General features: G+C 40.6%; 1 protein-coding gene across 1 annotated transcript in view; it reads right to left on the reverse strand.

Annotated features, from left to right (window-relative positions):
* Window positions 1–223: 223 nt before the first annotated feature.
* Window positions 224–14000, reverse strand: part of CDC123 (cell division cycle 123) — a 54985-nt gene continuing 41208 nt past the window's right edge. The window contains exons 11-13 of the mRNA XM_006022139.3: window positions 11352–11480; window positions 6958–7095; window positions 224–4631 (exon numbers count right to left, since the gene is read on the reverse strand). Of these exons, the coding sequence (XP_006022201.1) occupies window positions 4605–4631; window positions 6958–7095; window positions 11352–11480 (294 nt within the window). The 3' untranslated portion in view covers window positions 224–4604. The remainder of the gene's footprint in view (window positions 4632–6957; window positions 7096–11351; window positions 11481–14000) is intronic.

The raw sequence follows: 14000 nt of genomic DNA on the forward strand, positions 1-14000 counted from the left end.
GGTCTATCTGTATGTCTCCCAGCCAGAAATCCTACCCTAAACCAGAGAACTCCTTACTTGAAAGCGGCACAAAACATTTCGATGAATCAGAATTTTCTGTCTGAAATCACTACTGACAAATTTCGGAGTAGTTCTAACGAGAGCACCCAGATAGTACTTGCTATAACTGCTGTTATGCTTTATTGCAATATTTAATAGAAAGTAAGATGCCCAAGCAAACAACTGTGTTAGATTTTTATTATAATAAAAATACTATCACCAGACATGGTCACTAAAGGACTCTAACAAGCCTGCACAGGATAAGGGATCAATTATGCAAAGAAATGCTCCTTTAATTAAAGTCTCAGAATTAGTATTGGACTTGAATGCTAATCGTTACCTCAGACACGTAACAAAATTCAGCAGAGATTAAGATGCTGCAAACCCTATATCTAATTAAGCTTTTGTTATGATAATAAAAAAAATAAGATTTAGGAATTTAATTCTACTACTGAATAAAATAGTCTATGTTCAATTCAACACTCCCATATTAAGCCTTTAATTTATTGTGTGCCAAAAGCCAACTTATTTTGGGTCTTCCACCAGCTACAGGGTTGTTTGTGCAGACATCTGTACACTTTATTCCATAAAATTACAGTTTTCTTCAAAACCTCCCCAAATGCAGCCTTGGTGCATGACCTATTCCTTCAGAAGAAAGATATTCACAAATTGCCAAACTGATTTGCCCGTTTACATTTTGGCTGCCACACTACCAGATGCTGTTATCGGTACTCTTCTCCAGCAAGAAGAGACAGTAGACGCACGTCAGCATGTGAAAGACAAACTGTCTCAAATGTAGGAAGGAAGCACTATCTATTTTTAACCATGGTTGTCTTTTATTCCAATGCCCATCTTGACATGACCAAAAATGCCAGCTTTGACCACTTGTCATCAAGTTTTTACATCTGGCAATATACCAATAAAAGGCTGCATAGAGATTATATTTCCTAAGGTCTATATTCTTCCTTATTTGTGTCTATGGTTTCGACTGCTTTGCCTTGTGGCCCGGGTGTTAGGTTATATGTAGACACACAAAGATGTGCGGAAGACTAATACAGAGTGCCTAAGAATGCGAAATATGCTCATGAGGATTTCATGGCCATATAAGGCAACTAAAATCCAACAGGTGGTATTCATTTTGCTCAAGGGGACATATAGTAAAGGAGGGGGGGAAACAAAAACCACTTTCCCTATTTATAGTTTTCTTTCCAGACACACACTCAGCAAATGAAACCAGAAAATATACACATAGAAAGTGTTACACAGAGAAGCTGAGTCTTTGGTTCAGTTCAATATTATTTGTGCTGCTTCTTATTCCAGTGTTCAGATTAATCCAAATACTGGAGTGGAGGGCTAAGGGAAAACAAGAAAGGCATCAGGAAAGCTGAAGATCCAAGGGAACAAAAACATGAGACAACCCTGGAATTAAAGCCACAAATAAGGGTAGGTTCATCTGACTCCTCTTCATTAAGGAGGTAACTTTAAATGGGTGTAACTTTTACTCTTAGTAATTTTTTTAAAGACCCAATATCTTTACTAGGAGATGCTAGTAGAGGATTGATAGACTGCTGTCCAGCTGAAAAATTGAAAACAATTCCGACTGAGGAATAATGGAGTATTTTCATTAGCACTCTTGGCAGATCTGCTATTCAAGAACCATGACTGTCACATCCAGTTGATGTGCAACTCAGATGCAGAGCAAACCCAGCTACTTTATAAAGATGCTGCTATCTGGTAGTTGTTTTCTAGTGTCTGTACTCCCTCCCTTCTCCAGCAATTTCTATACTTACTATCTAATTGAAAATCAAATACTTTTTGCTCAAGCTTTTAGCTGCACACTGTAAAGATCTGATCCTAGTTCACTTCCCAATGACTTCCCAAGTATCTGCTTCAAATTTGCTTTAGCCAATAAAATAACCAAACCCTAATTCACTTTTCTGATGTAGCTGCAAAATTAATCTGAAAAAAACATCAAAATAAATCACTGCTTTAAAATGCATGTGTACCCTCTAAAAATGAAACATACCCCTCTCTCTGAGTTGTGAATGATATATATAAAGTTATATCAAACAACAAGCATTCACTTTTTGTAGAAAACAATGATTAAAACAAGGCTTCCTGACCAGTGATTTAAAATCACAATTTAAATCAATTTGATTTCAATCAAATCCACCCTGGGAGAAACCACTCGTTGGGTCTGAACTCGCAGCAGGAAGAGAAGTACCAATCACTGGATGAGGGACTGCAAAGACTTGACAAGGCAGATCATGGAATGACCTGACAGAGGGTTATTCAGAAGGGCTCACAGAGACCAATGAAGCAGTGGAGGAAGAAAGGAATAAAGAGACATTTTATTATAGCAGTCATCCTATAACCTCAGGACAAGCAGAGGAAGAAGGAAACAGCAATACAAACCATGGTGCATGGTGCACCATACAGAGCATCTGGTGAGGGTCCAGGTTGGGGACCTGCGATAAAGGATCATTAAATGCTGGATCTTGCTACTGGGAAGCAGTGGATTCTCCACCACTAGGCTTCACCAGGAATCAGACTGACATAGGATTTCACCTAAGACGTCAGGGTAATACAGAAGGGTCTGATTAGATGATCACAACAGTCCTTTCTCTGGCTTTAATGCTTTTGAAAGTTTTAAAAGTTCCCTTAAATTTTACGAGATTCCTACACACGCCATTTGAAGCATGAAAGATCAACTTCTATCACAGAATTAAATGTAGCCCTGAAAAGGATCTCAATTGATTGTCTAATTCAACTGCCTGCTCTGAGGTAGGATGCCCTCCATCTGGACTATCCTCAAAAGATGTATGTCTAAACTCTCCTTGCATATCTCCAATGAAGGACATTTTACCAGTTTCATAAGGAAGGAAAACACATTTTATAATTGCAGACTGCAAGAACACCTGTTAATTCAGCTATTTCAAGGAGCATAAGCATCAAGTTTGATAACTGCATAAGGCAGAACATGTTCATTATCCATATAATCTTCAGCCACAAGTGGTCTTTCAAAACTGAAATTGCATAGGGATGAGAAGTGACCTTTTTCCGTGTTTAGTTTTTTACTTTAAGAGTCATCCCCATTTTACGAGGCAAAGGACTTGACTTTAAAAGACACATTAATTTTTGGATGCTCAGCATGAGATAGAGGAGGTTCCAGTTTTCAGAGGCGACTAGGAACTGCACTTCCATTCACTTCATCAGGAGTTGTGTATGCAACCTCTGATTATCAGCATCAAGGTGTAAAGCTGGGTAGCCAAAAACTGAGATGCCCAAAATCAGTTGACCCTAAATTCCCATCCAAGTAACTTGCAAAAGTTTTAAAGTGAGCCAGTTGATAAAACTGGGTAAAGAACACACGTTTTCCAGATCCTTGGCCAGTTTGCAAGATTCCTTCTATTAGCAGAAAGGGTTAAAGTGTCAAATGAATCCAGAATGCATCATAATTACGACATAGATCATCTTCTCAGAGAAGTCAGTGAGTGGATGCGGCAGCAGAAAAGCCAGACCCGCATAAAATTATGAGGCTGTTGATATAATTTTTAAACCATCAGCTGTGGATGAGATATTTGAAAATAAATGTTATTCCTTCAGCATATTTATCACATTGGTTTTTGAAGTACTGGACTTTGAACATTTCCTGACTATGGCCGCAGTCTGAGAAGAATATTACTTCATTCAAAGTGATTTCAGTATTTCAAATGACTAAAATCCTTAACTGAGCAATTTACCAGCAGATGACTTTAATGAGAGAAATCTCAATGTGGATACTCACCATTAAAAAATTACAAAGGAAAGACTGCAAATTGCTCTATTATTTTACCAACAGATTGTACTTGAAAACCATGCGATTAAATACATGGGATAGTTGACATTTTGTATTTTCTATTTGTGGGGTGTATTTGAGTGAGTGAAAGTCTTACAGTTTGAAGTGACTCTCATCAGTGTGGGTGCTCCCAGGCTAAAAACCAGGGACTCAATTACTTATGTCCAAATGTAGATATCCTTGCTTGCATCAGGAGAGTAACACAGCACATTTTCTCTGCTGCAGCTTGAAGCCATTGCTCTAAGACTAGGAAAAATGGCCTCAAGCTGTAGCAGATAAAGTTCAGATTGGAGATCAGGAGGAACTTTCTGACTGTGAGGATGGTTGAGCATTTGGAACAGGCTGCCTAGAGAGGTTATGGGATCTCCATCCCTGGAAGTTGTCAAGAGCATGCTGGAAAAGACGCCTGGCCAGGCTGATCCCGCCTTGAGCGGTGCCTTGAACAAAATGATCTCATGAGGTTTCTTTCAGCCCTACTCTCCTATGATCCTAATTAAAGCACTGAAAGAGGGTAGAACATGCAATAAGCCAGCATACCATGTTGCCATGAGAAAAACATTTCCTAGATTTTATATTTATTAAACTAATACACAAATAGGCTTGGCAGCTCTTCACTTCTTTCACTGAATACAAAAAGCAGATTTTCTTTACTTTGACGTTTAACAGTTAAGTCTAAAAATCTAGCCACATTTCTCGCTTAAAATTTCATCTGGCATTTCATGATCTCTCAGTCATCGTCTTGTTGATTTCTTTTCTGCCAAGGAAACAGGAAAGTTAACCATGTTATATGCAATTATTTTTAATAAAAGCATCAAAAAATTACAAGCATTTTCTAGAGATGTTGGCATTAGAAAAAAAAACAACTTTATATACTTCCAAGCCATTCTTTGAAGGTTATGTGGTAACATTTATATTTATAAAAGCAAATTCACACGGAGTTTTTTTTCTCCTGAATTGTAAATAAAATATGCCACCTAGTCTTAACCAGTAAAAACAGTCCATAAACAAGAACTCAGAAACCAGGAGAATCAATGGTCAAGGTGACATCAAAACTCACAATGAAGGAAAAAAATCTGAAGACAATTTTTTTACATTTTTCTAACAGGCTTCATGAGACTCCTCATTATAGTATCTAGCCACAGCAATCCAATCCCTTTACAGGTTCAACAGTATCCCCTTGTGCCATTGCTGCAGGTGAAATGGAAAGAAACCATTTCATTTGGCTCTGACAGAACATTTAAATTCAGGAATCTTTAAATGTTTTATTTCAACTGAGAAATTTCAATTTCTCCATTTTTCCCCCTGCATTTGGTCTGAAAAAAGTTTTGATATTCTGATTTATTTTGCAATTGATTTGGTATGAAAATAAAATGTAGAAATATCAGCATTTCTCTCTTCTGTTCTTCCATCAGTGCTACCAGAGTGTATCTGAACCCCTAACAGGACTCACATATTGAAAACCTGTCTTTTAAGACTATAGAAGCAGCAATGGCATTAGGCAAACATGTCTCGGGATGTGTCTGGCATCAGTCAATTGTCTTAATTAATACCACAAAAATACAGTGTTAGATACCGTCACACCCGGTAACAAGGCAGGTGATGATTTGGGGAATTACAAAAGAGTTAAAATTTGAAGTCCTGGGATGAAATGGAAAAAAGGAGATTAAATGAAAGTCAAAAACTTCCTGATCATATCTCCTGTTAGACTCTGTAGCAGTGTTCCTATGATGTGGTGGAACAATATGAAGTAGACTGCAAAATGCCACTAATAAAAACGACACACACAGCAGAAGGGCAAGTCCTCATCCTGGTAGAGGACTGGCCTAAGACAAGTGATATACAAGCAGCATCATGAACCACATTACTACACTTCTGTAGTGTGCAGTTTATGGGTAGAATCTGAGTTGTCTGTGTTGACCTTCAAGGCTGGGTGGTTTGGGACACCGATACCAGAGACTCTGCTTGTGTTGAACTGTATGTTTGATTTAAGAAAAACATTTAAAAAAAATCTTCCAACTGTCCCACCCAAGTCTGGAAAAGTAGAGGGAAGGTCATTCTGAGCCAATAAAAACGTCGAAGAATTGTTGTCAAAGGAACAGAGAAACTGAGGTTGTTTGAATTAAAAACCGTTGAGTGGTAAAAGCTTGCTGAGGCCTCACAAAATTATTTTAGTAACACCCAAAGTAATACCAACTTTGAGCCATAACAGTCTGATCCCACTTTGTTTAAGCAAATAACAAAAGCAGATAACAAAAAGGTATGCAGATTTCTCCAGGAACATCCATCATATTTTAGATCCTATTAAACAACTTCAATTAGGGCAGAGCTGTCCAACTGTGGGCTGCATGCGACCCCTGAGGAGTTAACCTGTGGCCCCTGGGTGCCGTCCCCCACATCACTCTCCTGCTTCTGCAGCCAGGGTCTCCCCCACCAGTTACCACTTCCTGCCCCCTCTCCTGGGGACAAGGTGGCACAGCCCACAGGGCAGAGGGAGTGATCCCATGTAGCACAGGGCACTGGCATGATGTAGTGCGGAGGCATAAGGCATAACAGGGGGGATCTACACAACAGCACAGCAAAAGAGGTGCCCATGTGGGATGCCAGTGCAGTATGCGACTCGGGAGCAGGGAGGTTGTGCTCCATATGGCATAGGGACATGCAGCACCCAGCCACTGAGACGTGGACAGCTCTGACTGAGGATAAGAAAGTTCTGGGTTATTAAAGGTAAAATTAAATAAACCAATTCTATAATACAGCAGGTGTGGTGTGAATTCTGGGCTGGCTGGGGAAGAGAAAAGGTGTGGGGGCAGAAAAGGGGTGCTGCTACAGAACAGATCCCTGCCGGACTGCCCGAGCAGCGCGTATTGTGGGCTCTGAGCAAAGGGCCAGTCCAGTGGCATGTGGCTCAATTCACGCTCAGCAGTGACACTGGGGGCTGGATGACAGCACTCTATGGGACACATCTGGCCCATGGGCTGCACCTTTGACGCCCCTGATTTAGAACACCAGGGTTTAAGCACTTTAATGTTCCTTTACTTTCCTCTCAACAGTCAGAAGTTCCTCCACTATGATTTGCTTACCAGTTTGAGAAGGTCTATTAATTTGTGGACATCTTCTCCAGTAGAAAGATCTACAAAATCTTTGGGCAGTCCGTAGCTCAGGTAAGGGCTAGGCTGGACGGTAACTCCGCTGTTTGTGCAACGGAAAGCTGGATAGTCCTTAGAGAGAGACAGAGAAAGAGAGAGCAGGTTGAAAACACCCAAATCATCATAAAGTATCTCACTGCAATTAAAACTGTGGATTTCTTTAGAATAATTGAGCTTCACCTGCTTGGCTAGTATGTTTATTTCATCTAAATTGTATTGAAAAGCGCTCACCAATGCTAGGGTTTCCTATAAACATCTCAAATCAATTAGCAGCAGAAATTAAAATGTAGTGGTGCTTGGGGGGGATGTCAGGGGACCTTAGCCCCCATGTAACCACCCCTCCCAGCACCATTCCTTCCCTCTGGGCTGTGCTGCCCCTCCTCCTGCACAACTGCCCCAATTTTCTGTCTAGCCCACCTCAGACCCCCCACTGGGAAGAGGCTGGCGCCATCCCTGGGTAAGAGTTTTTCCCCATAAGTCAGAGCCTCCGCTAGGATCCTGATTATACTAATATTAATGCATTAAAGTGAATAAGCAGTAACAGCACCGTAACAATTGGTCTCCCTCTGTGATATACTGAACTTCAGATAAAGCTGCTGGGCCCACAGCTATAAAATTGTATAGTGTTTATAAATTGTATAATGTTTAGCAACAAAAGTCTTAAAATCTCCTTTTAGTTAGGACTTCAGGTTTCAGCATAAATAAGTAAAACTTTGCCAAAGTTATGGTCAGAATTTACCTAGCAAATATTTGTTGAAATGAAAGTTAAAATAAATTTAAAAAAAAATCATTGTTAGCCACTGGTTTGGGGAAACTAATTTAACATGCACTAATCCACAGCACTTGGATAATGTGCTGTAGCTTATAAGCACCCATGGTGGAAACTTGCACATTCATCCTACAAAGCAGGGAATTATTATAAAGAGGGGAAAAATGGAAATACAAGGAGATTTACCCCAGAGCAGCATCAGCTGTTAGAGAGCAGGACTTTAAACACAGTAACTTTATACTAGGAAGCTATACAAAGCATGGGCCATACAAAAACAGAAGAAATCACTCAGGAACTTATCTTACTGGCTGATTACCATTTCTTGGCCTGGAGGGCAATCTCAATGATTCAAAAGAAATCATATACATCAGGGGACCATCTCAGTCAAAATCAATCAATCAATCACACAGGCCATCTATCTCCCTTTGCAGCTTCACAGTATCTTTGAAACAGAACCACAGAGAAGTGGGGCTGGAAGGGACCTCCAGAGGTCATCTAGTCCAACCCCTGCCTGAGACAGGGTTCCTCCCTAAACAAACCATCCTATGCAAAGCATAATCTAAACTCTACATAAGACTGCTGTCAGCCCTAACACAAGACAGACCTAACACCCTAACCTGCCACAGGTAAAGTAGGTGAAGCATGGCACCAACATCCTGGCTCTATGAAATGATGTCATTGTACGTTCAAGAGATCCCAGGTAGATGGCCATGCCCCCGGCTACAGAAGACAGCAAAAACCTCCATACCAATCTGACCATGGGGTAAAATTCCTTCCTGGCCTCAAATATGGTGATCGGTCTGACCCTGAGCAGAGGGGCAAGACCCTCTAGTCAGGAACCTCCGGCTTTGGTCCCAGCAGGAGAACTGGTACAGCCCAGTCAAAGTCCCCAGCCTTGGCTGTCACCAACACCCAACGTCTTTGAGGAAGGCTTAAAAACACCCTAATACACATAGCAGAAAGCATGGGGTGGGAAAACCAAGAAAGCCCAGAAGCACGGGACATGCCTATGGTAGAACACAGGCACAGCTACGCCTAGATCAGGGGTAGCCAACGTTTTTTGGCCGGAGTGCTGAAAAAATCACAATGTCTACCTTGTATGGTGCCACAGTGCCGGCATGCCACAAAAACAAAACTGGGGCGGAGGGGGTACTAGCAGAAAGCATGGGGTGGGAAAACCAAGAAAGCCCAGAAGCACGGGACATGCCTATGGTAGAACACAGGCACAGCTACGCCTAGATCAGGGGTAGCCAACGTTTTTTGGCCGGAGTGCTGAAAAAATCACAATGTCTACCTTGTATGGTGCCACAGTGCCGGCATGCCACAAAAACAAAACTGGGGCGGAGGGGGTACGTGGCAGGATGCACTGCATATTTAATACTATTAATAATAATTTATGTTGCTTTAAAAATAAATAAATAAATAAATAAATAAATAAATAAATAAATAAATAAATAAATAAATAAATAAATAAATAAATAAATAAATAAATAAATAAATAAATAAATAAATAAATAAATAAATAAATAAATAAATAAATAAATAAATAAATAAATAAATAAATAAATAAATAAATAAATAAATAAATAAATAAATAAATAAATAAATAAATAAATAAATAAATAAATAAATAAATAAATAAATAAATAAATAAATAAATAAATAAATAAATAAATAAATAAATAAATAAATAAATAAATAAATAAATAAATAAATAAATAAATAAATAAATAAATAAATAAATAAATAAATAAATAAATAAATAAATAAATAAATAAATAAATAAATAAATAAATAAATAAATAAATAAATAAATAAATAAATAAATAAATAAATAAATAAATAAATAAATAAATAAATAAATAAATAAATAAATAAATAAATAAATAAATAAATAAATAAATAAATAAATAAATAAATAAATAAATAAATAAATAAATAAATAAATAAATAAATAAATAAATAAATAAATAAATAAATAAATAAATAAATATATTTATTTATTTATTTTTTACAGTAAATAGAGAGCTGGAGTCAGGTGGGGAGCGGGGGGCCCAGCAGCACCAGAGGTGGGGCCCAGCCGGCCTGCGCAGCTCCGCGGGGATGGGGCACAGCTACCCTGGCCGCGAAGGGACGATGCCTGGCTGGGGCAGGACGCTGGGCTCGTGGGGCGTCCTGCCCCAGCCAGGCAGCATCCCCTTGCGCACATCGTGGCTGAGGCCCATCCCTGCTGAGCTGCCCAGGCCGGGCCAGGCCACGCCACAGGTGCCGCTGGACACCCCCGCCAGCCCGCCCACCACAGCTTGAGCCCGCAGAGCCCCAGTGGAAGACCACTTCAAGCCAATGGTGCACATCCTCCTCCCTGCAGCAAGAGAGAAGAGGTGCTTTCCCTTTACCTTAGGGCAGCCCTTCAGATATTTGAAGACTGCTATCATGTCCCCTCTTAAGCACCTCTTCTGCAAGGTGAACATGCCCAGCTCCATCAGCCTCTCCTCATGACTTGCTTTCCAAGCCCTTGATTGTCTTTGCTGTCTGCCTCCGGACCCTCTCTAACTTTTCTACGTCCTTTTAAAAATGTGTAGCCCAGAACTGCACACAGTGCTCCGGATGAGGCCCAACCGGTGCCGAGCAGAGAGGCACCATCACCTCCTGTGTTTTGCACCAAATGCTTCTACTGACACATCCCAGAACCTCATTCACTTTTTGTGCAGCTGCATTACCCTGCAGACTCATACTGAGTCTGTGATCTACAAAGACTCCCAAGTCCTTTTTCAGAGTGCTGCCATCCAGCCAGTTCCCCAGAGGTTGCTAGCAACTGCTTCTTGAGCCATCAGTAGTCTGCAGTTTGAAGACAGCTACTTTCAGTGTTTTCCCCAGCTGGCTAAGGAGTTAAGCTGGGGCCAAATGGCCCCAGGGTTAGTCACAAACTGGAAAAGCACTGAAGCACTAATGACTGAAGGGGAATAGTTCCCCTGAGAACAGGAAATAGGCTTAGCTTTGGGCACCTCTGTAATGGGAAGACAGAGTTAGAGGGAGATTTGTAGAAGCTCAAACAACTGTGAAACTGGGGAAACCAAAGAGAGAAAACAATCAAGGTAGGCAGTAAAACTTGGTAGAGTAATGGAGTAAAAGGACATATAGTTAAAAATGTACATATGAAGAAATAAAAAGGCACAGTTTAAAATGCAATAAAAAGGGATAGAACTGGAATTAACAGGACTAAACTGAGTAAAGAGAAACATTAGGTAAAAGCTGCAGTATAGTCTCTCTTTTTCTCAACACTATCCACTGTAGTAGACAGTAGTGAAAGCCCTAAAACGTGATGCTATTATTTGTTGAGCCTGCCCAATGTAGGAGACATAAATCCTGCTTTCATGGCATTTCCAATCAATGAACTAAAAACAAAGTCTGGGATGCAATCCATACCCCTTTGACGTGAACAGAAATGCACATTAGTAACTAATCACACAGGACAGGAACTGAGGCAGCTAGTCTACCTATTCAGCCATCTAGCTATTCTCTCTACAAATGCAGTTTTATTTATCAGATAAATCTGTACCTGTTCTGTAGCCTCCCCTTCACCGTGGTCACCTTTCACGTTCTGCCCAGATGTTAATTCTTCCCATGTAAACAGCAGTGAGTCTGTTACTTCTCCAAAGGGGTTAAAATCTATTAGCCACACTTTACCCTGCAGTGAAGCAACAGAGGAAATAAAAAACCCCCCAACAGATTTAAACAGTATGAAGTAAGGACAGAAAAACATTATCCACCTAAATGCAGAAATACAAGCATACTTGATCTCAAGAAAAATAATCAAACCTGACGTGAACTTTTCACCACCAGCTAAATTATACGTTTTTAAAATGTTCTCTCCATGGGTATTGAGCAGGCTGCGCTTCATTTTAAAACATGCCAAATCTTGGACCACTAAAAAACAGTTCTTATAAAAGGTCAAAATAGGGAGGGCAAGTATTTTGAGATCAGTTCCATGCAGTTTCTTACAAGAAGATCTTGTAGACTGGACATTACCAAGTCATTTTGCTCTGCATAGCCCTTCAAAAGTCCCACAGCACATTGGGCAAGAACAAGGATTTGCCCAAGCTATCTTTGGTCAGAAGTTTCCCTTCTCACACCAGCCACCTCGGCAGCCTGCACAACTGCTGCTCTTCATCTCAGAAGTGGCAGTATTTCAGGGATACTGTACAGTTTGAAAAAAGCCTTCTGGGATCCTCCCAATTCAAAAAGTCTTCACAGATGCAAGGTATTCTTGAGTAAATTTATCTAACAATACCTGTAGATAGTCATGGTGGTAGCCAAACTCCTCTCAACCCTTACTACATTTATCCTGACAACCCACCCCTGCGGGATGGGTGGGACGTGTGTTTTTACAGATGTGAGGAATGCAAGCAAAGAAAAATGAAAATAACTTGCTCAACTTCACCCGGGAAGACCATGAAGAACCAGCAAAGTCAAACCTAAGTTTCTCACATCAGTGTATCAGTTTAACACCTTGCAGCCCATGCTTCTTTGAACCAATTAGTCTCCAAGGTGCCAGCCCACCCTACTCTCTGCCTTACTTCAAACTAACAGGGAACCATGTCGCTCCTTACAGCGTGTTACCTACGCTAGTAAAAGACAAATTACACTGTAACAAAGCACAAAACCCCAACAATGTACAGAAGGATTTCTCCCAAGTTAGGCATCATGTCTGAATGAGCCTGGATTTATCAAAGAGAAATGCTGTATGTACCTTTAAAGGGGCAAGAGGATTTCTTTATGATTATTATTCACTGAAGTCATGATATAAGGCACTTTGCAACCGATTCTGAAGATCAGGGAGTTACTTAGGTCATTACCTAGGTCTCTATTCCCTCCTCCTCCTTCAAGCCAGAGGGATCTTCTTTAAGACCGTGGTCCCCCATCTGCTTGATGTACTGTAAAACTTCCAGATGTAGCGTTCTAACACAGCCATTTCCTCACCAGGGATGAAAATCCCTTTGAGGTCTATCCCACTCCTCAGCAGTGACCACGCTGCTGAGATGTCCTCTCACCTCCATGCAGCTGCAGATTTATGATATTATCTAAGCAGCCCTCATATGGTCTGGCAGCAGGAGGCTTGCTCTCAACATGGCAGTACAGAGCAGGACCTTGGTAGCTAGCAGGCACAGTCACGTTCTTACCTCAAGCCTCCCTTACTAGTGCAAGGGGACAGAGGGCAAAAGTTGACAGAAGTATTACAGTAATACTACCTGAAACCTACAACTGAGCCAGCGGGACAGCCCATGCAGTTTGGTTTCCCCCAGTTTTCGCCGAGTCCCTCTTGCAAATACACCACAGCGTGTTCCCGTCAGATCACAAGTAAATAGTTTCGAGAAGCTGCCGCATGCTCCCTATGCTAAATGTCAGGACTGAAGTCACATTTCAGAAGACTGAAGCTTATTAATACAGAAACTGCAACCACCTGAAAAACAGACTGCAGCTGGGTTTGATTCTGGAAGGGTAAAGAAACCAAGGTGGTTTTGCACTGTCGAGCTGCAACTCTGGTGGAAGAGTCCCAAGCAGTATCGGTGCAGGAAGCAGATTTGCATCGCCAACGGGACCATGAGTTTCCATCTCTCCACTTCTCATCCCAGCTCAGAGATTCTTGTGATAGTATGATGTTTTGGTTTTACTAACAGGGATATCTTATTAGCTCAACAATATCAGGAGGAGGAATGTGTCATTTGCATTCCCACCACACTTAGAAAAACAAGCTAATGAACCAATTTAATTGGAGACAGGGGCAATGGCTGGCATAGTTCACTTTGTGGTTCAGAAGATACTACTCTGCTTCAGAGGGTTTAGACTTTAGAAAGGGCTGGCACAAGAATTTGTTTAATATATGCAACTTAAAAATTTTTATATGGACTTTTGTGAGCTCATCTACACTTTGGAGAATTTCATACTAGAAGACAGACTGTAGGATTGGTGAGAGGAACAGATGCTTCTGTTGGTACCACAGCAATACTTTCCACTTTCTGTAGATACAGTGCTCATCCACAGCACTGGCTGATTGCTAAAGATCCTCTTCAATATTCACTGAACTCTGGTAACTGCAAATGGCTGGTTGAAGGCTTTAAAAAATGATGAAATCGAAAAAAAAATTTCATGACAGGTGTTGTTAAATATGAAGTGTTTATCTCTGTCCATGAACAGCGTTCATGCTAAG

This window comes from Alligator sinensis, unplaced genomic scaffold, assembly GCF_000455745.1.
Source record: "Alligator sinensis unplaced genomic scaffold, ASM45574v1 scaffold1216_1, whole genome shotgun sequence".
In the NCBI taxonomy this organism is placed as follows: Eukaryota; Metazoa; Chordata; order Crocodylia; family Alligatoridae; genus Alligator; species Alligator sinensis.